At 39.5% G+C, this 24,210-nt stretch overlaps 1 protein-coding gene across 5 annotated transcripts in view; it reads left to right on the top strand.

Annotated features, from left to right (window-relative positions):
- The window catches only part of PNPLA7 (patatin like phospholipase domain containing 7), a 184,947-nt gene that overhangs the window by 47,224 nt on the left and 113,513 nt on the right, over positions 1-24,210 (top strand). For 4 of the 5 annotated variants that reach the window (XM_027849420.1, XM_027849422.1, XM_027849426.1 and 1 more), the window contains exons 16-20: positions 3,688-3,765; positions 7,767-7,972; positions 14,772-14,903; positions 15,838-15,961; positions 21,657-21,770. In XM_027849420.1, the coding sequence (XP_027705221.1) occupies positions 3,688-3,765; positions 7,767-7,972; positions 14,772-14,903; positions 15,838-15,961; positions 21,657-21,770 (654 nt within the window). The remainder of the gene's footprint in view (positions 1-3,687; positions 3,766-7,766; positions 7,973-14,771; positions 14,904-15,837; positions 15,962-21,656; positions 21,771-24,210) is intronic. The other variant, XM_027849427.1, reaches the window with a different exon arrangement.

Below are 24,210 nucleotides of genomic sequence, written 5' to 3' on the forward strand. Positions count from 1 at the left end.
TTGAACCAGGTCAGGCACTGCTAGGTGCTAGAGATACAAAGGCAAAAGTGAAGTCCCTGTCCTCATGGTCCTTACATTTTTTTAGGGGGAGGGATTGGAGGGAAGAGGAATAATATGTACACAGATAAATAAATACAACACATATATTAATACAGAGCCGTTTTGTGAGGATGGCAGTGGAGAGAACGCTTACTTGGTGATAGGAGATCAGGAGAGGTCTTATATAGGAGGTGGCATTTGGGCTAGGCTTTAAAGGGAGTTAGGGATTCTGAGAGGCAGAGGGTTAGAAGGAGAGTCTTCCAGACATGAGAGATAGCCTATGCATCAGCATGAAGACAGGAGAAGGAATTTCATGTGTCAGGAGACTTCAAGTCGGCCAATTTAACTGGAACATAGAATGGGAGTCTGAATGGGAGTCATGGGAAATCAATTGAGAAAGATAGTTTGGAGTAAGATTGAAAAGGACATTAAATGCTAGAGTTAGTGTTTTATACTAGAGGCAATGGTGGGGGGGGCAAGGGGCGAGGCTCTGAAGCTTCCTGAGCAGGTGAGAGACATGGTCAAACCTGTGCTTTAGGAATATTACTTTGTCATCTCCTTGGAGAGTGGATTAGAGAAATAAGAGACTTGAGGCAGCAAGTCCAATTAGGAGATTATTGCAGTAATCTAGGTTAGAGTTGATGAGAGACTAAATTAGGGTGGTGGTGTGAAGGGAACTGATACAGAAGATGTGGAGATAGCGGAATTATTAAGACTTGGCACCTGATTATATGTGAAAAATAAAGGAAAGGAAAGAGTCAAAGATGACTTGAGTTTGTGAACCTGCATATCTGATTCCTTTGACAGAAATAGGGAAGTTTGGGGGGAAGACAATGAGTTATACTTTGGACAAGTTGAGTTTGAGATGCCTGTGTTATGGTATTTTGGTATAAATGTCTAATTTGTTGATGTAGTTGGTGAAGCAATTGGAGGAGTTCGGAGAGGGATGAAGTCTGGATATGTGGATCTGGGAATCATGTACATATAGATGATAATTGGATATATTAGAGCTGATGAGATCACCAAGGGAGAGAATGTAGCAAGAAAAGGGTATATCCAAGGGTATCCTAGGTTATATCCAAGGAAAGGAGGCAGGCAGGATATGGATGATGAACCTTCAGATGAGACTGAGAAGGGATGGCCAATCTGTCAATCAAAAAGCAATTATTAAGTGCTTACTTTGTGCCAGGCACTGTGCTAAGCACTGGAGGATACCACTAACAATTAAAAAAAACCCCAGAAAACCAGCCCCTGCTCTTAAGGAGGCACATTCTGCTCTGGGAGACAATATTGTAAATAACTAGGCATATATGTCATTTATAAAGAGTAGTGAGGGAGGTAACCTCAAAGAGGAAGGCATTAGCAGCCAGATGGACCAGGAGGAACCTCTTACAGAAGGTGGGATTTGAACCAAAACTTGAAGAAAGTCAGGAAAAGTTAATGGTGGAAGTAGAGAAGAAAACATTTTAGGCATAGGGGAAAGCCAGTGCAAAAGCATAGAGACAGGAAATGGTATATCATATGCAATGAACAGTGGGACAATGTAGCTGGATCTTAGAGTGTGTGGAGGGGAGTAAAATGTAAGGAGACTAAAAAGGTAGGGAGTATCTAGGTTATTAAGAGGTTTAAATGCTAAGCACAGTTTGTATTTGATCCTAGAGGTAATAGAGAACCATAGGAGTTTACTGAGTAAGGAAGTGACATTGGTATATCTTTTAAGAATATTACTTTGGCAACTGAATGAAATATAGATTGAAGTGAGGAGGGATTTGAGACCAAGTGAGCAACCAGAGTGTCGTTGTAGTAGTCTAGATATGAGCTGATGGGAACCTGAACCACTGTGGTGGCTATGAGGAAAAAGAAGGGGAAGTGGATGAGAGATGTTGTAAAGGCACAAATGACAGATTTTGGCAACAGATTGGATATATTGGATGTGTGAGAGTGCGGAATCTAGGATGACAGCAAGGTTGTGAGCTTGGGTAAGTGTGAGCTTAGGAAGAGTAATCAGAAAATTAAAAGGAAATTCTGAAATAGGGATAGTTTGGGGAAAACATATGAGTTCTGTTTTGGACATGTTGAGTTTGAGATGTCTACCTGGCATCCAGTTCAAGATGTCCAAAAGGCAATTGATGATGTAAGACTGCAGTTCAGGAGGAAGACTAGGCTGGGGATATAGATATGAGAATCATTTGCAGAGAAATGCTCATTGAACCCATGGGGTCTGCTGAGATCTTCAAGTGAGATAGTACAGAGGGAAAAGAGATAAGGGCCTAAGATAGAGCCTTAAGGTGAATACTTCAGGTTTAGTTAACTGTGACCTGGACAAAGAACCAGTAAAGGAGCAGTCTGAGAGGTAGGAGGAGAGAACCAGGAGAGAACAGGGTCATGAATATCTAGGGAGGAGAAAGTATACAGGAGGAGAAGGTGGTCTACAGTATCGGACATTCAGAGAGGTCAAGAAGAATGAGAATTAGGAGAGAAGCACTAGATTTAGTGATTAAGATATTATCTACTTCCCTTTAGTGGTATTTTCATTTATGTTGTTTTAATCATTGTATATGTTGTTTGCTTGCTTCTACTTATTTTCCTCTGCATCATGGCATGCAAGTCTTCTCACTGTTTTCTCAAGTCATATCCATTATTTCTTGCTGCATAATAATATTCCTAATGTTCCATCACATTCATAAATCGTGGTTTTTTTAGTCATTCACTAACACAGCTTTTTCCTGGGTTTTGTCAGTGAAAGGGAGAAGATATAAGACTACTTGAAGTGATGGTAGAGTCCAGTGAAGTTTTTTGAAGGTTGAGGGAGATCCAGGCTTGCTTGTTGGCTGCGTGGAGTGAGCAGGTAGAGGAAGAAATATTGATAGTTAGAAAGAGAAAGGGGCAAGCTCCCAGTGATGGTGGGGATCAAGGGCAATAAAGACAGGAGTTGGCTTTGGCAAGGAGAAGGAACACCTCTTCCTCTGAGATTAGAGCAAGGAGGAAAGAATGGGGGATAGTGTTGAGTAGGGTTAACCTGTAAAATTGAGGAGAAGAGGGTGCTCATAACAGGTTGTCTCCATTTTCTCAGTAAACTGAGGCTAAGTCCTCTGCTGAGAAGGGGGTGAGAGTAGAGAAATGGTTTTAGTAGCTTGAGGAGAGGAGATGGGTTTTATACTTTAAGTGAGATAGACTATGTGATCTCTGAAGTCCCTTCCAAATGTAAGATTCTTTTAATTCTGTTCACTGCTTAGGATGACTTTTCTCTGGGGTTCCAGAGCCCTGTCAGTCACATATGGATTTAGTTAGATTTCCATTATCTTGGTTTGCCTTGTCATGGCTGGAAGGTCCAGGTGAGTATTTTCTGATTGGTTTTTTTGTTTGTTTAATTTTTTGCTAGGAACTGCAGAGGGAAGAGGGAGGGAGAGTACCAAATAGTTTCCAAGAATGTCTTCTTTCATTTTTATGTCTATTCCTAGCTTTTCTTTCTCTTCTTGCTTCACAGTGGGATTTTTCTTACCTATCATCTCCAAACCCCTAATTGTTTTTCTCACTTATAGGAATGAAGCAGGAGTCTTGTAAGCAAATTCCTTCTTATTCTGTTCTAACTTTCCTGTTTGAGGTGTTGTTTGTTGAAACCCTTCATATTCCAATTTCCCCCCTCAGGATCCTTCACTCTTGGACAACAGAGTGACCTTGCTTCATGTACCTGCAGGTACTGTGGTGTCAAAACAAGGAGACCAGGTGAGTAAGAGGCTATGGTAGAAGGAGGGGATTGGTAAATGCTGCTACCACCTAGGGTACAAGCTTCCCATTAAGGTCATTTTTGAAGAAGGGAACATATATTTAGAGAAGGGCAATGACTACTCTGAATACTAATTGAGGTTAATTTTTATGCTGAAAGGGGTCTAGAGAGATAGGAGGAACATTTGGCCCAAGCTTGGACTGCTTACTGCTCCTGAACCTGACATACTCTTTCTTGTCACCATGTCTTTGTATGTACCATCCCTCACACCCGGGGCATATTCTTGCTCTGTATCCCATCTTCCAGTATCCTGTTCTTCAAAGTTCAACCCAGGTGCCACCTCCTCTGTGGAAACTTGTGGCGATCTCCTTACTCTGCCCCTCCCAGCTGAAATGGTTTGTCTGGATTTCCTCTTTGTCCTCATCACACCCTACTGTGCTATTAACATATATGTGTGCATGCCATGTTTTCTTTACCAGGATTCGAACTCCTTAAAAGCAAGAATTGCACCATTTTTATCTGTGTCCCGCCAGCACTTAAAACAGTTATTTGTACACAGCGGACACTAAGTAAATGTTCATTGAATTGACAGACAGGAACAATGGCTTCAACTATTGAGTGTGGGTTAGGGAATTCAGGATCTTGGCCACTCTTGCTCTTTGTGTGGGAAGGCTAAATCTCTCTTTAGCAATGAGCCATTGTATTTTTCCATGTGTGCTAGACATTTTAACGTATGTATATGGCAGAACATAAAAAGTTGAACTGCTGTGTGAGGGATAATATGAGGGACGGGTTGGCCGAAGCCTTATCTCAGTCATAGGAAGGCCATGGTGTGTCTTCTCAGTGATGTTATAACATCTGAGCCAACAATAGCTACTTATTGGTCTCTCTGGAAATAGTGTATACAGTCTCTATTTGTTTTTTGTTGTGGTTCTGATATTCTCCCTGAAACTCCCTTCCCATGAAGTGGCATTCCTCAGCATTGTGGCTTCACTTGTTCCTTTTCTCCTCATTTTCTTTCTTTTCCTTCTACTTCAGCTTTAAGCTCTCAAAGGAGCCCACACTGACAAAGAGAGGCTTTTTGGTTTTCGTAGGAGAATCACTATGTTAGCTGAGCACACAAAGCATTGATGACTCACTCTTCCACCTGCTTTAGGCCTCTGATGTGTGTTCAGGGAAAACTCCAGGGGCAAATTTTCCTGCTTATTTAATTCCAGCCCCCAGCCAGCCTTACTCTTGCATGTTTCAGTTCTCTCTGAAACAGTCAGTGAGTCAGCTACACTTATTGAGTACCCACTGTGTACAGAGATGGTTCTAGAAATCTTGGGGGGCCACAATCAGACATAAGCTCAGTATCCTTAGGTAGCTTAAAATCCGCTTGGGGTGACAGAACATACACACAATGATATAAGAACATAGAGAGGAACATCAATAAATGTAAGACAACATCTGACTGAGTATCCATCAGTGGTGTAGAGGGGATTCAAAATTAAAACAGAATAGAGTGAAATGAACTAGGGTAGCCAACTGTCAGCAAGCATTTATTAAGCACCTGCTGTGTGCCAGGCACACTGCTAAGCACTGGGGTACAGAAAGAAGCAAAATATAGTCCCTTTCCTCAAGGAGCTTACAGTTGAATGAGGGAGACAACAAGCAAATAAATATAAACAAGCAAGCTATATGTAAGAAAAGTAGGAAATAATTAACAGAGGGAGGACACTAGAAATCAGGGGCATCTGGAAAGGCTTCCTATAGAAACTGGGATTTTATCCTGGGACTTGAAGGAAGCCGGTAGAGATGAGGAGAGAGAGCATTCCAGAAATGAGAGACAGCCAAAGGAAATACCTGGAGCCAAGAGATGGAGTATCCTGTTTGTGGAACAGCCAGGAAGCAAGTGTCACTGGATGGAAGAATATCGAAGAGTTGGGGAGTAAGGGTGGGGTGTGTGCCTTAGGTTATGAAGGGCTTTGATTGCCAGACAGAGGATTTCTTATTTGATCCTGGAGTTTATTGAGTAGAGGAGTGACATGGTTCAATCTGCATCAACTGGGGATAGTGAGTATTCATTTAGTCAGATTTCAGAGGTGATGGACATGAATTTGATAGGGTAGAAGACCTAGAGAAGGATGTTCCAGGTGACAAATGTGCAAATTCAAGAAGGTGCAAAGGAGGAAGTATGAGTGATGGCAAGTGAGAGGGGTGGTGGTGGTGGTGGTGGTGGTTGCTTTTTTCAAGGTGGACAGACTTCAGACAGAAGTTACGGAGACCGCCGGGAAATGTTAATGAAAATAGGAAAGGAGGGAAGAGGAGTGAGGAAAATCTATCAGGAGAATGGAAAAAGTAGAATCCAGAGCTTGGAGGGTATAGGATTAACTTTTGAAAAGGATAAGAAGATAGAGGAAGATAAAGGATGTAAAGAGGAAAACAAACTGGAGATACTTGTACTTGATGTCCCTTGTCTTATCTTCTCATGTATATTCTGAAAATGGGCTTTTAGAGTCAGAGAGAGGTAGAGGGTTTTTGTTTTGTTTTGTTTTGCTTCTTTTTGGTGAGGCAATTGGGGTTAAGTGACTTGTCCAGGATCACACAAGCTAGTAAGTGTCAAGTGTCTGAGGCCAGATTTGAACTAAGGTCCTCCAGACTCTAAGGCTGGAACTCTATCCACTTTGCCACCTAGCTGCCCCTAGAGGGTTTTTTAAAAGCCAGTATGGCAGGAAAGTGGGACATTATGCGTAAAGGAGCCACAAAACTCAGCTCTGTCTGTTGTTGGCTCTGTGAGACACCTTCAGAGTTATTCATATGGTTTTTGATTTTTATGTTATCCACAATGTGTCCATAGATTACTAGTCTTGTTTGATAGGATTACCAAATGGGTAAACTGGGGAATGCTGGAGGCATAGTGTATCTAGATTTCAGCAAGATTTGAAATCCTGATGGACAAAATTAAGAGAAGTAGGCCAAAAGGTCTTATAATTAGGTAGATTCAGAACTGGTTAAGTGACTGGATTCAAATAGTATTTGTGGCAATTTGAAGGGAGCTCTCCAGTGGAGTGCCTCTGCTCTCCAGTGGAGTGCCTCTGGTATCTAAACTTACCCCATGATGTTTAGTATTTTTGTCATTAACTTAGTTTAAGACAAAGATGGCATGTTTTTCAAATTTGCAGATAATGTAAAACTGGGAGGGAGAGCTAACACATTGGATGAAAAAGAATCTAAAAAAAACCAAACAACTCAGGTTAAAAAAAAAAAACAAGGTTTAAAAGAAAAACAGGTTAGAACAATGAGTCACATCTAATTAGGTGAAATCTAATAGGGATAAATGTAAAGTTCTGTACTTAGGTCCAAAAAACTGTGTCTGTGCAGAATGGGGAAGGCATGATTAGAGAACAACTTTTAAGAAAAAGACCCAAGCTCCAAATGAGTCAGTGTGATATGTCAGCCAAAAAGTGAATACAGTTCAAGCTGTCTTAAGAAAGGCCTAGTGTCTAAAACAAGGAAGGTTTTATCTTGTGGTATTCTGTACTGATCATCCCACATTTGTAGTATTGTGTCCTGTTCTAAGTGTTACAGTTTGGAAAGGACATCGACAAACTAGAGCACATCCAATATGCAGAAGCTCTGATTTTCTGAAGAAGATGAAGCTTTTGCCTGCAGCTCAGGAGAAACATATAGAAAACACGACCCAGGGAACTTTTGGCCTCTTGGTTGGATTCTCAGAGGCAACAAATGCTTCTATTTTGATTCCAAGTGGAAAGAGAAAGCAACTGTTTTTCTACAACGCAACTTTTGCTACTGCTAACTAAACTTCACTGACATTCATTCCTGAGATATGTCTTCCTAGACTACATTATTTCCCTCTACAAAATCTCTAATGTTTTCTCTGTTCCTGGTGCCTGCCATCCCCTTGTTTTATAATATCTCTTTACTTTTGCATAGTAAATGTTTCATCTGTACTTTCAGAAGCCATTACTAAGCTAATGTCTGATTTTGTCTTGGCTAGGATGTCAACATCCAGTTTGTGATCTCTGGGATGCTACATGTATATCAGCAGAAGATTGACAGTGAAGAAAATAAATGCCTATTTATCACCCATCCTGGGGAGCTGGTAGGCCAGCTGTCTGTACTTACAGGGGAGCCACTTATCTTTACCATCAAGGCCAACAAAGAATGTTCCTTCCTCTCCATCTCCAAGTCCAGTTTCTATGAGTGAGTCCCTTACGCAGATGCCCTATTTTTGTTTTAGGGGGGCAGACAATGTTCCATAAGTAGATGAGCAGGTTATCTTAAGTGCTCACACCCCAGAGCTGAAAGTGTTCAGAATGCCAAACAACCCCTTGTTTTTTTGGAGCTGTAGACTGATGATGTTTGGGCCTAGTGACAATGCTATTATAAGAGCTGATAAGTGTTGTGTTTGGACACAAGGGGCTGATAGTATACACTTGGGGGTTGCTTCTTAGATAAAGGGCCCTCTGGTAAATATAAAATATTGGTTTTTTACCTTAATGAAATCTTTTATTCCAGTAATACTGGTAACAGATTTTGTCACCCTAGGATTATAAGATATAGAGCTGACAGAGACCTAAGGATCATCTGGTCCACCTCTCTCAAATGAGGGGGTTGAGGAGACAGGCACAGAGAGGTTATCTTATTTATTTGCCTTCGGTCACATAAATAGTTAATAGCAGACCTGGAATTTGAACCCTCTGGTTTTAACTCAGCGCTACTCATACCAAGTTAGTCAACTATACCATGGTTGTCTCATCTTTTTTCTTAGTTGAGTTGAATTTCTGGCATTTGTCAGAGTTTTGAGCAACCAAAATAATTTCCAGCAGATTTTGAATGATTTTTTGCTAGCAAAGGAACACCAGAAGGAATGATTGGTCATGAAGATATACCAGGGCTCTGGGAAGATTACTTCTTGGGTCCTTTGTGCAATACTGTTCCCTATCACTGGATCATACTTTGCTTTGTGAGCTATAGCTCCACATTCCTGACTCTTGTTTGGGTCTGGTCTACTTTGCCCCTTTGCTTTTTTCGGCTGTGCTTTCTCAAAACCAGCCCAATTTTTTTCCTTATAATCATACAGTTGAATTTTCTTTCTTAAGTGAGTTGTTTTACATTTGTCCTTCTTGAATTGTAGTCTGTTTTTATCTATCTCCTTTACCAACATGTCAAAGTAATTTTAAATTTTAATCTAGTTCTCTACAAGGTGCTAGCCTTGTCCAACTGAGTGTCATCCACAGCTTTAATTCTTTCTGTCCTATCATCTAAGTCAGGATGAAAGTGTTACGCAGTCTCCTCTCTGCTGTGTTTGGGATTGCATTCTTTTGCTTGTGTTAACACACCCTTCCCTGCATCACCATGGTTTATTGTTGGGCAGAGCAGCAGATGCTACTGCTAGATTTGGGGGAGTGAATTGAGCTCAGTCACACTTCAGGGGGATTGTTGGGATTTTCTTAGTCTTTATTTTCATCTTTATGACTCCAAATAAGGGATAGGGAAGCTCTGGGATATGTACTACAGACAGAATTATCCATGTACTGGGGACCCCCATTTAGCAAAAAGAGAAACCTACATTCTGGGAGATCTATTCAGAGCTGTTGGAAACTCTTGAGTAAAAAGATGAGTCTGGGTACCAACGTGTTTGAAATTATTAGGTTTATTATTTGGTTTTGTTCTTTTGAAAAGGAAGAAGTAACCTATTTTTGTAGACCAGACATTGGTGTTGAGAAATGTTCATGGCTTCAGGGGTTGTACTGTGGGTAATACAAACACACGATCTTGGCTATGGTTCTGAAACTGTGACGTGGTTTAATCTTAGCAAGGGGAGCTGAAGGATCCCTTTAGTAGATGCAGTCTCAGGAGGGAAGACAGCTTGGGTGTATTCTCTCTGTGGGAAGATAAGCTTAGTCACTTTCTCCCTACTGACCATTGGCATGGAGACCTGAAACTCTTGTCACCTTTTCACTTTGCCCAAGAGAGTAGCTTTCTGAACCAGCGCTGGTTCAGGGCCTGGGCATGTCATAACCACAGATTAGTCTCCTGTGTCAGAGGCCTGGCTCCTCTTGCTGTTGCTTGGCACCAATGTGTCTTTGACCACTAAGGATGCCAGGGCAATTCTGAGGACCCTTAAGGTCTCACTCTGAAAATTTTTTCAAGCTTGCTGCCACCCTAGGAGTTGTTTTTCAATATGTATTAACTCTCAATGTCAGGAAAATTCCCTGATAGGAAGGTCAGTTTCAGGATATCTTTCAGTGTTTTAATTTGAAGTGGAGGAACTGCTGTTTAAGAAACTAAGACCTCACCAGGCCATCTCCAACCATGAAGGGCTCCAAGAACTTTATCATCTTCCAAATCCCTTCACTAAATGCCAGTTTGGATCCATAGGAGCATCACGGGCTCTAGAGAACCCATGGTTTCCCTGGAGGCAAGAAATATATGGAAAGGGCTCCCAGAATACCATTTGAGTTTGGGGAATTTATTGGTTTAAGGATGCCTATTCTCTAATACAAACATATTATGGCCAATTTCAGGTAACATTTTTATAAAGGGTTGCCTTTTGGCCATACCTTTATAACCTCTTCCTTCTGTTTCTTAGATTGCCAATTTTAATCTATACTTGCTATAGTCAGGGAACTCTGGGGGTGCCAAAGAAGAAATGGAGACTGAAATAATAGGACAATACAGTAGCCAGAAGAGCAGCATGAGCTTGGACAATCTACTAATGGAGGATATAGCTTGGTCAGTATTCAGAGTTCAGATTTCCTTAGTGGGAATGAAGTAGGTCTGCAGTGACCCAACTGTTTTCTTCTTCCCATGCAATCATGGTGCTCTGAGTTCTTTCCTTAGCCCAGGAGTTCTTTTGAGAGTGAAATAGGAGTTGGATAAGAATTGAGCTTTAACATCCACTAAATTTGAATTTTAAAAGGTAACACCAACCTTAAGGAGATGGTAAGAATGTCCTATTTACAAGACCTTTTTCTTTATTTCTGTAGAATTGTAGCAAAGCTCATTATAGCAAAAAGCATAACTTTCTAGCCATGTGACTAGACTATGACATAGATAATGGGTAACAAAAATATTCATAGTATAGTTGGAGCATCTGTTACAAAGCTAGAGTATTTACAAACTCTGTGTCTGTTCTGATTTATTTTCTGGCAAAGGTTGTGATCTTGAAACTCTCTGAGCATCACACTCTGTAGGTGGGGCTGAAGTGCTTATGTAACTTGGATACTTGAGAAAATTGGAGAGCCTGGGAAACAGAATGGTTCAGGAAATATATAACACTTCTGCTTTTTGATGCCTATGTCTCTCTTCTCTTCAGAGTGGTGGTTCCAGGGAGCATGGCCAGTATTGAGTTCTTGTCTCTTTTCAGTGGAGACATTTTAGGGATAAGTCTCTTGGGGGGAAATCATGAAGTTCTATGAGTCCTTAATGGAGAGCCTTCAGGAGGCCAGACATCTGGATCAGGGAGAGGAAAAGAAAGGCATACCCAGTATGTTCTAGGGATTATCTACTTAAAAATCTTGCTGTTTATCAGAAGACAAACCCAGTGTCAGAAGCAATAAGTTCGTATTTTTTCACAGTAAGTTGAGTTACAGATAATTGCAGCTTTGTAAATAGTTTTAAAAAAGTAACAAGCCTATCTGTAAATATGTATCCCTGATTTTTTCAGTCACTGTTGTCAGGTACCTTCAGAAGGACACTTAAGGCTCTGAATTGTGTCCTTCTTGAGTTGTAAAGGTATCCCTTGTCCATCTAATATATATTGCATACACAAATGTCTATGTGTACATTTGCATTTGTATATTTGTATGTGTGTATATTTGTGTGTGTTTAGACATACACATACGTACGTATATATCTACACATATTCGTGTGTGTGTGTCTCAAAACATAATCAGTAGCACTAGATTGATTTTCACATAAAGGTTATGGAAGAAATAATACTTTTGATTTCTAATAGTTTTCATCAGCCTGACATCTTCTACATAATGCAACAGAAAAAAAAAATACTGTTTTCCTGGCTGATTTATTGGTCCAGCTTCCCTATTGACTTTCTGTGTGTCTTTGGGCAAGTCACTTCCCTCTCTCTGTGTTTGTTTCCTCATGTGTAAAATGAAGGAATTGACTAGATTGTCTGTGGTGTTCTGTGATCTGTATACCTCAAAATGCCTTCTACAAGATGAATCCATCCTTAGTTGGGAGAATTTATCTGCATTTCACTGATTGGTAAGGGGCTTAGAACTTTAGATTTTTAGCACAGGTACAAATAGATCTTTTCTCATGTATATTACTCCAGTAATTTGGTGGGTGTGGTAGGCCAGAGAACTTCTCTTTCCTCTGTTTTTTTCAAGGGGCACATTAAATTTATCTCTCCATCATGTTTGTGCCCTGTGAAGCACATGGATAGCCCGATGGGGTCAATTGGAATATCTGTTTAAATCAGGAGTTTAGGGATAGAGTTCAGGGGGTCTTTGAACTTGGATGAGAAAAATTTCATCTTTATTTTAAGTAACCTCCAACTGAAATGTATAGCATTTCCTTCGATTATGTATTTCAAAACATTCTGAGGTAGGCTTTGTCAGACTGCCAAAGGGATCCATGACACACAAAAAGATTAAGAACCACTGATTTAAATGATAAATGATCATTCTCCTCACTTTTCAACTCGGGGTCTGAGCAAGATGAATTATGACACTCTTTCTAATTGCAGGGACCAAGACTTGAGATTTGTCACTATTGGTTGGTCATGGTGCAAGCTCTTTTAGTTTTGAATTGACAGTGAACAGCATTGCAATCTAGTATGAATCTCATGCTTTATTCCAGCGAGTAACAGGAAGAAAAGTAACTAGCTGGGTGATTTTTGCTGGTGATGTCTCTAGAAAGGTGCCCAGTTGTGAATGCAGACCAGATGTTTGGCACTATCTTCTGCTTGGCTTACTTTTTCTCATTGGGTTTTAGCTTCCTTTCCAAAAGAGTAATTAGTTTTTAGGACACCAGTGCAGTGTATAAGGACGCAAGATTTGTAGGGGGACAGACTGTCCTGCCAGCTACGCTAATTGTAGGGCCAAGTGGAAGGGGGCTGATCTATTCTGCCCCAATATGCCAATTGTAGGGACGCAGACCCTTTGAGACGATAGTGAGTTGCCAAAGAAAGAGGAACCCATACTAGCTTGGTGGTAAATATATATTAAGGTTTGTTAGGTTAATTAGATTGTTTAAAGGAGTTTACTCATGAGACCCAGTCCTTGGAAGCAGGAGGACAGAATGGTGTAATGGATCCCTGCACCAGCCTCAAGCCAGGTCAGATATTATATAGAAACAGAAGGTATAGTGCCAGGGACGGCCCAGGGTCATGTGCAAGTTTTCCCATGAAATAGTTGGAGCTTCTTTTGCTGTTTACATGTACTCAAGGTAGTTTACATTCTTCTGTAGAGTAGTAAGTCACCTTTCCACTATGGCTTCCACTATACACAGTGACTCAGGATTGAGAGAGAGAGAGATGTTTCCATTCCTTCCTGTGCCTGCTCTCATCCAGCTTCTTCTTGGCTAGAAAGAATCTACAGTTGTTCAGGGGGGCACTGTATTCTTTCTTTGACTTTCTGTAGCTTTATTAAGGCCGTGGAAACAATTCTGATGTGTGGCTCTCCCAGGAATAGAGTACAGGCTGAGAGAAGGTTTGGCTTGTTTGAGTGAATTACAAAAAATGAAATCTAGAAGACCAGTGAGAGGAATAAGATGATACGAAAAGGTATGTCTTAGGACATATCTGGGAATACATGTCTGAGGTATTTATTTGAGCTACAGGGCTTTGAAGCCAGGGATCACAATCTTTATCACCATCCAGACTATGTTGAGAAGCTACCCTAGAGTCCTTATGAATGAGGTGACATCAAAGCAAGGGCCTTGAGCAGGCAGTGGTGGCAGTTTGACTGCATGTACTAGTGGTAGGGGCATCCACTCCAAGCTGTCCCAGTCTCTGTTTTCTTCATATGTCTGGAATAAACCTCAGACAGACTGCCTGGATAAGAATGAAACCTCAAGAAAACTTCCACTAACTTATTGTATGATCTTAGGCAAACAATTTCTCCTGGATCTCTGATTCCTCATCTACAAAATAAAAGGATTTGGAGTATAATCTTCAAAAATTTTGTTTTTCAAATCTGGCCTCAGACCAAACACTTGACACTTACTAGTTGTGTGACCCTGGGCAAATCACTGAACCCCAATTAAAAATTTTGTTTTATTTCAGTTCCAAATTTTCTCTCCCATCACTCATCCCCCACCCATTGAGAAGGCAAGAAAAATAAAACCAATTACATATATGTATAGTCAAGCAAAACAAATCTGCTTTAGCCACTCCCAAAAAAAGAAAGAAAGAGAAAAGAAAGAAAAGAAAATATGCGTCAGTCTGTACTCAGTTCATAAGCTCCTTATTTGGAGTTAGATGGCATATTTCATTGTGAGTTCTTTGAAATTGTTGTTGGTCATTGTGTTGATTAGAGTTTCTCAGTATTTTAAAGTTGTTTATCTTTATAATATTGTTGTTATTGTGTAAATGTTCTTCTGTTATACTCCCTTCACTTTGTGTCATTTCACATGTCTTTTCAGGTTTCTCTAAAATCTTCCGCTCCATAATTCTTATGGCACAGTTGTATTCCATCACATTCATATGCCATGATTTGTTCAGCAATTCTTCAGTTGGTGGGCACCCCTTCAGTTTCCATTTCTTTGCCACAATGAAAAGAGTAGCTATAAATATTTTTGTATATGTGGGTTCTTTCCCTCTTTCTTTGATCTTTTTGGGATATAGACCTAGTAGTAATATTGGTGGGTCAGAGGGTATGCACAGTTTAATAACTTTTTGGGCATAGTTCAAAATTGCTTTCCAGAATGGCTGGACCAGTTCATAGCTCCACCAACAGTTCATTAATGTACTCAAAGTACATCATCTTTAAGGTTGATTCTGTTATGTTATATAACTTTTTGTATCCTTTGACAGGATTATGCGCAAGCAACCAAATGTTGTCCTGGCTGTTGCTCACACATTTGTGAAGAGAATGTCTTCATTTGTGAGGCAGATAGACTTTGCCCTGGACTGGATGGAGGTAGAAGCTGGACGTGCAATTTACAGGTGAAGCGTAAAGTGAAAATGTCTTAGAGAGAATGTTGGGATTGTCAGGTCAATTCTGATCCTAATTTTTTTTTTTACCACTGTGGTCCTGATGCTGATTGGGCCTCTAATGGCATCACATTAATGTGGGCAGGATTCATATAACTGATGATTTATCAGGGCTCCAAAATGGAATAATCAGTCAAAGATTTCTCACCCCAAGAGGCTACCTCTGGAATAGGTGCTGAAGGAGTAGGATATACTCTGGCCCTGGTTTTTATTGAACAGAAACTAATACTTTATTTGTATTAGTCAATTAATGAGTCAAGTTCAAAGTTACAGCTCTATTATGTAGAATGTATTAGCTTAAATAGAACAACCTCTTCTCAGATTTAAGAGGAATATAATTCTTTAGAGTCCACGGTATTGCATTCTTAATGAAATTCTAACACAGAGATATCAAATATGTTGCCACTGGCCCCCACAAACCAGATTAAAACGTAATTTGGAAATATTTACCAAAATAAATAAAAATATAATAAAACATAGATAAGATTAACTTGTGGTTTTCTAAGTTAACATGTGGCTACAAGGATTCTTTTCTGTGGTTTTGCAGCTCCTTTTCTATTTGAATTTGATACTGCTATTCCAATGTGTCTGCACATTGATTTGGAATCACTTTTTAAGATGCAGTTTATAAGAGAGCCTATACAAAAGCTAGACATTGGATAGTGGGGAGCAAGTGGATAAAAGGGGAGCTGTGAAGACCAGTCAGATTTGTATGGAGGGTATAAGTTCGGCCATAGGAGGAGAGCAGGTAGGGGTATCTGGTGGAGAACTTTGAAGGTGACGGTCAGAAAGCGTGCATTGGGCCTGAGGCAGATTTGATATCTGACCTTACCTATAGCTGTTTCTGCTTTCTCTAATGGTCCGTGTGTCTTGCTTCTCCCCTTAGGCAGGGTGATAAATCTGACTGCACATATGTTGTACTCAATGGCCGTCTGCGCTCTGTGATCATCAAAGATGATGGAAAAAAACACCTGGCTGGTGAATATGGACGAGGAGATCTCATTGGTGTGGTAAGAAGACAACTCCTCTTGTTCCTGTACAGTGTCGTGGGAAATGGAAGAAAGATGCCTTGGCAATAACGAGGGATATGCTTACACTGGGAGTCAAGAACCTTGTGGTTTTTGTCTGGGAGAGTTGTGAATTAGGATGCCATCTTTTCTGAAAGCGTGTTGCCCCTCCATGGATAGTGTCCCAGCAGAGGAGAAGGTCAGATGAGTTATTGGGGAAATCTGACACTCAGAATGGTGGGCAGGACATAAGGCTAGAGGTGAGATGACACAACATTGGGAAGGAGTCTGCTTGTGTTGAAGGCATTGAGTGCTTGATTTGGGACATAGTGTAATTTTTACCTTTTACCATGTGACACTGCTTTTGTCTAATATTGTTTTCTTTCTGAATGATATTTGTTATGGTCAAGGTTTTCAGGTGATGTGTTGATTTTTATATTATCTCTGACCACTTTTCAAGGCTGTTTTTGATAAGAGAAAATTTATATTTTTTCAGTTATTTAGTTCTAATATTTCTTGTTTTCTTGTGGACTCATTGATCTCTGTCTGGTCCAGTCTAATTTTCAAGAAGACTGTTACTTGTATAAAGCTTTTTAACCTCCTTATCTAAGCTGTTTATTGTTTTTGCAGTTCTTTCCTCTAGAACTCTCACTTCCATTTCCATTTTTTCCTTTAAAGCTATCATTTCTTTTATAGTATCATTTTTAATTCTTTCTACATTTTCCCCAGGAATAACAGCACGGCGCATCTGTAGGTTTTCTTTGAGGCTTTGCGTAGAGATGATGTGGGTTTATTCTTTTTCTTGGGTTTATGTCTTGAGTGTCCCTGGCTCTATAATATTTCTTTATCTCCAAAGTTTTTTGTTTTGTTTTATTTACTCATTTTCATAGCCTTACCTCTTGAATTGGGACTTGGTGTCAGTGCAAGTTTCTGAATTCCTTTTTGAGTGCTGATCTATATGATCTGCAGCCTGGGTAATGAGTTCTGTATTTTTTTTTTTAGTGACCTCAGGAGGCATCTGACTAGTGTGCTGTGCCAGGGTGGTCTGATCCAGGGAGAGTCCAAATTGTTGCCTTCCTAGTTTGAGTTTCCCAGACTCCTGAGCTCCAGTTTGGGACAGAATGACACAGTCAGATACTCTGGGCATCTTTGGTTGGTCCCCCCCCCTTGTACACAGCTTCAGGTTCTAGACTCTCCTGACTTGCCCTTTGTCCTTCTACTCTGGAAGGCTTCCTTGAGCTGAGCTTCTGGCATGGGCTGGAATTTTCTATCTGGATCCCTTCTCTAGTTCTATCTCTTTGTGTAGATCTGGGTGGGCAAAATTCATTTACTCTGGTTTTTCCTTGGATTTCTTGATCATTCCTAATTTGTTGCTCTTTTTTCCCCCTTTAGTAGGATAGTTATGAGAGAACAAGGCTATTCTACTCCTTTTGCCATCTTATGCATAGGAAAGACAAGAATTACAAAGATGTTATAGGAAATTGATTAGAAAAGAGAGTACTTAGAAGCCCTAATCTCATGAGGGACACAGCTAGGTGGTACAGTAGGTAGAATGCTGGATGTGGTATCAGGAAGACCTGAATTCAAATCTTGTTTTTCACATTTACTAGCTGACCCTGAGCAAGGTATCTAACCTTTCTCAGCCTCAATTTTCTCACATGTAAAATGGGTATAGCACCTACCTCCCAGGGCTGTGGTAAGGATAAAATGAAGTAACATGTAAGGTACTTTGCAAACCTTATAGTCCTATGTAAATGTGAACTATTATATTAGAGAGAACATAGAAGGAACAAATAAGGGGCAAGTATGTAGTGCAGTGGATAGAGCACCAACCTTGCAGTCAGGAGGACCTGAGTTCAAATCCGGCCTCAGACCAGAAACTTGACACTCACTGTGTGACCCTGGGCAAGTCACTTAACCCCAGTGGCCTAAAAAACAAACAAACAAAAAAAAGAAGGAACAAATAAGCAAAAAAGAAACTCAGAATAGACAGTAGTAAGAGAAAAATAATAAAAATAAGAGGTTGAAGGCAAAATTTTGACCAAGACACATGACCGAAGGGACAAAAGAGAGGAACAAGTAGATAACTAAATAACTAACAGAAATAAAAATAAATTAATAATATAAGTAAAATCCAAGAATTTGAGAAAGGCTAGACACATGGAAATAAGGGGAAGGGAGAGAGACTCTCGGAATACATTAGCATTCAAAGGTAGACTAAGAAACACTAATCACAGGGTCATCAGAGTAATCACTTGAGAGAGGAAAGGGCTAAGAAAGCAATCCTAAAGAAATAAATAGAAGAAAATGCAAACTTAGTAATTGCAATATTAAAAATGAGTCAATTAAACAATCCAATAAAATGAAAAAGTGGCATAATAGAAGAATAAAATGCAGCAATCTTTTATAAAAAAAAAAAACACCCATGAAAAAATAAAGACACATACAGAAACAAAATGAGAAGTTAGAGCAAAGTTTACTCTACATCAGTTAAATGCAGCAAAGTGGAAGTTGCAATCATGCTGTCTATCAGACACTCAACATTAACAAGCTTTTATTAAATACCTGTTATATACTAGGTACTGGGGATACAAAAAATATTGTGACATCAATCTCATTCTACTTTTCTACGAAGGAGCTTCACTCCTCACTTTCTCTGTGGTAAATTAGAGAACAGAACATTCTTGGGGAATGTTTTAGAGAAAGATCCTCTTTAATAGCAGGAGGCTTTACTGTCTTGTGCCCAGTCTGTGCATTTCTAACATGAACACCATATTCAAGTTTAAAGGACAGGTGGCTTTGGCCATGGACTATACATGGCCTGCCTATGGTTTGTAGGGGGCAGTTAATTCAAAAATCTGAAGACTACCTGGCTTATCGTGAGAAGATCTTGCTCCTCTACCTGGATGATGCACCCCTCAGAGTAAGGATGTCCATATTTGAGGCTATGAGGAAGGGGTCTCTTCCTAAGTTTCTCCAGGCTTCTGATGATTGCAGCAAAGGCTGAAAATGAAGAGTGGATTCTTCCTATCATTAGCCTGGATAATTGAGAATTGACCAAAGGTGATTTGACAACACTGTGTTCTGATGTATTATCCTTGTGGTATAAGAATAAATACATATAAAAAAATTAGAAATCGAGAGGATGGCCATCAGTTGGTGGATGGCTGAACAAGTTGTGGTATATGATTGTGATGGAATACTATTGTGTGATAAGAAATGATGAAAAGCATGATTTCAGAAAAACCTGGGACGACTTATACGAACTGAGGCAAAGTGAAATGAACAGAACCAGGAGAACATTGTACATGATAATAGCAAAATTGTAAGGATAATCAACTGTAAAAGACTGAGCTACTCTGATCAGGACAATGATCCAAGACAATTCCAAAGGAACCATGATGAAAAATGCTATCCACTTTCAGAGAGAAAACTGATGAACTTTGAATGTAGATTGAAATATACTTTTTTTACTTTCTTTGTTTCTCACTTTTTATTTTTTATTTTTTTTACAACATAGCTAATATGGAAATACACGACTTCACATATATTAATTGACATCATTTTGCTTGCCTTCTCAATGTAGGGGAGGGGTGGGAAGGAAAGAGAAAATTTAGAATTCAAGATTTTAAAAAATGAATGTTAAAAATAAGTAATTAAAAAAAAGAGACTATATCCACATGGTCTATTCTATCAATATTGTCCTGCATAGCGAGCTGCTGTCCCTGGCAGAGAAGCCAACTTTGCTGTTGCTGAGGAAACTTGCCTTTTGAGAATTTAACCCTGGGGCCTTAATATGTCATCTTTCCTTCTGGTCTTATATATTCTATGTGTTCCTCTGGAATAACCTTTGATCTGGTGATCTGGAATTAACATGGAACATTTTTTGCAACTTGAACTTAATAAGCCATCACTGAATTATTTTGCTAAATAAAACCCTACCATTCTCTTTGTGTGTTCTTTGATGTTAGAAAACACAACAGAATGGAAAGTGACGTCCTTTCCCCTGAAGGTGTTTAGCAGTTGCTAAGCATTCGGTGTTTAGGTTTTACAATCCAGGCTAATTACAGCTGCTTCTGGATTTGCTTTTTCTGTCTTAGATTTGTGGTGCATTGTGTAGATTTTAACTCCAGATACCATTTCCTATGGTGCAGTCTTATGAAATTGGCTGTCAGGTGCTGTTACTAAGCGATGAAATGGCATGATTCTCCCCAGGGCTCCTTATGACGACATTTTGCCCAGCGGTTTCCGTTATTGAGCTTTTTAAACTATTTCTCTGTAGGGATTTAGTTCGTGGAATATCAGTGAGACACTGGCAATAATGAAAATGGTGAGAATTCAAACTGTCTTTAAACTCCCATACTGCTGCGCCCCCTGAGCTGCTATTGCTAGGTGTTTCTCTGAGGATTTCCTCACCAAGAGATGTTTCATTGGTCGTCTTTGTTTGTTTGGAAGGCTGTCCCTACTTGTGTGGGCTTCCTTCTTCTGTGGCATATTCTATAGATCTTCCATTTTGCACTCCAAAACTACTCACCTGCTGTCACCACTTTCATCTCTTCTTCTGCTTCTTATTTCTCCTCATGCTGTCTGAGATCTCTAACATCCTATATGTCTCATAAGAAAAGATGGGAGTAAATCCATCAGTTTTTTGTAGATGTTTTATAAGTGTTTTTGATGATTACACCCAAGTTGATTCTCAGGTGCCTAACACCCCTTCCAAGTTGATTCTTATTTGCTTAATGCTAATCAGTGAAAGTAGTTCCATAATTTCCCATCATTCCACTTTTTGTACAATGCCTTTAATTCAGTACCCTACTCAGATACGGTGCTTTCCTCCTTTCTCCTTTATTTAGGCAGGCAGATAACATTAATCATACTATACTTTGGTTTAGTGTTTTTTCCCATATTTTTTCAGAGAGCTTTTGTGTTCAAGATGAGAAGAAATGAATGCTGACTCCAAAACCTCAAAGGACATGTTATAGTTTCTTCTTTCCTTTTGAATGTAATCATCCAACTGGTGATGAGTGGCATTGTTAGGCTGAATGCTAAAGCCAAAGCTTTGATTTTAGTGGAGGTCATTTTGGCCTGTATCAAATTATACTGCTTCTGTTAATGTGGTCACATGCCTGTACTCTTCTAAACATAAGGATTGCTTTCCCATTTCTCACTCTGGTCAGGATAGGGAGGACTGAGTCCTTAGAATAGAGTGAAGTTGTTGCCTTATTTTCTCCTTATCTTTGCTGTTCTGTAATCTTCAAGCCCAGTTGTGGTTCCAAATTTCTTAAAAGACTGCAGTGTGCTAAAGATACTGATGATGGATCAGACTTAGGCATATTGTTCATTTTCTCTGTAATCTTGAAATTTCCACATCAATCTTTTCTGCTTTTTTTACATTATTTAACTCAACTGCTGCTATTTTATTTATTTATTTATTTTTATTTTTAGGCAATTGGGGATAAGTGACTTGCCTGGGTCACACAGCTAGTAAGTATCAAGTGTTTGGTCTGAGGTCGAATTTGAACTCAGGTCCTCCTGACTTTAGGGCTGGTGCTCTATCCACTGTGCCACCTAGCTGCCCCTGAGCTGCTGCTGTTCTTGAGAGATTACGTGATTTTACTTCAAGCCTGTGTTCTGGTTTGATTTGTGGATGTGAGATATTGTAGTAAATTTTGAAGCAACCCTGGTCCCTTTCTTTCAGGTGGAGACACTAACCTACCAGCCCAGAGCTACAACAGTACATGCTGTTCGTGATTCAGAATTGGCCAAGTTACCAGCAGGAGCATTGACTTCCATCAAGCGCAAATATCCACAGGTAAAGAAATAACGTTATCATTCTCCCACCTTTAACATTTGGTCCCCAGCTTCAGTCCAGATGTTTTAATCAGCCATATCTAGGTGTCAAGCAACTAGTGTGTGTAAAGTATTGTAGGAGATACTTTTTTTTTTTCCCTTTCTTAGGCAATTAGGGTTAAGTGACTTGCCCAGGGTCACACAGCTAGTGTCAAGTGTTTGGTATGAGGCCGGATTTGAACTTAGGTCCTCCTGACTTCAGGGCTGGTGCTCTATCCACTGCGCCACCTAGCTGCCCCTGTAGGAGATACTTTTAAGGAACATGTGGTTCTTGTCCCCAGGGAGCTTGGCATGTAGCTTGGCAAGTGAAGCATAGACATCTTTCCGGCTTTAAAGTTATCTGACTTCTATATTCCTATAAGGGATTCAGAAATTTAAAAATTATATGAGTAGAGGATGATAAAAATGAAATGGAGTTAGGGAAGACTTCTTAGAAACTTAGAAGAAACTTAGAAGACTTCTTAGAAAGCAAGTTTTGAGGTTTTAAGGAACATGGTGGTGGTCATGGATTGGCAGGAAGGCCTTCCGCATTTAGGCATGGCAAATGCAAAATCAAAGGAAGTGAGCAAATTAAGTGCAGACTGTACCTAGTAAAATGACCATACTGAATTGGTGGATATAATTATGGGGAAGGCTAGAATGAGATGTAGTAAGAGGGTATTGTTGATGATGGACTTTGAAGGCCCATTAGAGAAAAGAGTTAAATAATGCTAAGTTAAAAAAGTGGAAGATTGATTGAGGTACTATTGACAATAGTGGTCAAGTTTTGATTGAGGAGTAGGGAGAGGAAAAATGGATGACTTAAGCCAGGGCTATGTTATGCTTCAGGTATCGGCAAGATATTCAGGTGGAGTTGTCCAGCAGGAAGATGAAACTATGAAGAAAGGGGTGAAGGGTCAATATCTAAAGATCTAAATATGTAAGTGGTTGTTAAAATTGTGTGAAGGGAAAAGGATCCTAGGAAAGTAAATGTTAAGGGAAAAGAACTATGTCTTAGGGAAAAAAAGAAGAGCCAGTGAAGGAAGAAGATGAGTATCAGTGGAGTACAACTGCCAAGAGAAGCTAAGAGAAAATTAAATTTCAAGGAGTAGGGTAAACTTCAAGAACTAGATATAGTGAGGCACCAAAAAGAATGAGAATTTCTTCCCTCTGGTTAGTCTGCTCTCTTGGGCTGAGGATTTTCCACTTCCATCAGGAGAGTTTTTTGCTTAAACACTTGGAAAATCATGGCTCAGACTTAAGGGTCAGATGTGCCATGTTCTTGTGAGCCAAATAAATCTTCTTTTCTTTCCTACTACTTGCAAGTGACCCTAAAATTAAAAACTTTCTCTTCAGAACAGAAATCATGAAGTAGGTAGGATGAGTTGAGACAAGGCATCTTGTGGGGCATATGGGATTGTGCTCATGTGGTTATGAGCCAGAGTTGGAACAGAAATAGAAAGCTGGCCTCCAATCTGTATCTGGCAGTGATATCAGAGAAAGCTCATGTAACTGATTTCTTAGATCTCCATAAAAGTTGGGCCATGGTCAGATTCTAACCCTAAGGCCATAGTTGTCATTTAGTAATGTGGTCACTGTCAAAGGCTGCAGGTACTCTTATTTTGTGGGTTATAGATTATAGCCAAGAGGTTGAACATTTTAATAGCAGCTCTATTTTCTAAGCTAATACTCTCATCCAAATGCCTTTTTTTGTCCCAAAATCAGTAGAAAGAGAAAAGGTGAAAGTTCTGGTGGTGAGATGCCAATATAAAATTTACCAACTATTGAATATTGTATGACTCATAATTACAGTAAATTATAGTAAGTCAAATTTCCCTATGATGTCAGCAGGGTACAAATGAGTTATCATCCTAATTTTACAGAATTTACAGGAAACTGAGGCCTAGAGTGGCTAAGTAACTTGCCTAGGGGTTATAGAGATAATAAGTACCTAAGCCAGTATTGGAACCCAGGTTTCTCCAGCCCTCTCTTTATTTTTCACTATACTTCTTCTTCTTAGGCTAAGTAAATTTTCTTATACTTTGGAAATGTCACTGTGGCCTGAGCTATCAGACTCATAGAAAAATCGAAATCAGTCCTTGGCTATTTTCTGATTGTACTCTTTCTTGTAATTTTATACATACATAGGTACATTATCCTTCATACATTAAAGTAACATTACTGGGAGTGATTATTAGATTCTTATATTATTATATTATATTAGATTTTTAGAGTATATCTTCAAAGACTAATATGGTGACAATAGACTTCAACACTGAGTGCATGTATTTTTAAAAATAATTTTTATTAGGATCTCAATAAAAATTTCAACAAATATTCAAATGAAATATAAAACATAAATAAATAAAATAAAATGGAAAAATAAAGTCCCAAAATGATGCAGTGGAAGGAACCTTGGACTT

The sequence above is a fragment of the Vombatus ursinus genome, unplaced genomic scaffold, assembly GCF_900497805.2.
Source record: "Vombatus ursinus unplaced genomic scaffold, bare-nosed wombat genome assembly UNPS02000580.1, whole genome shotgun sequence".
Lineage (NCBI taxonomy): Eukaryota > Metazoa > Chordata > Mammalia > Diprotodontia > Vombatidae > Vombatus > Vombatus ursinus.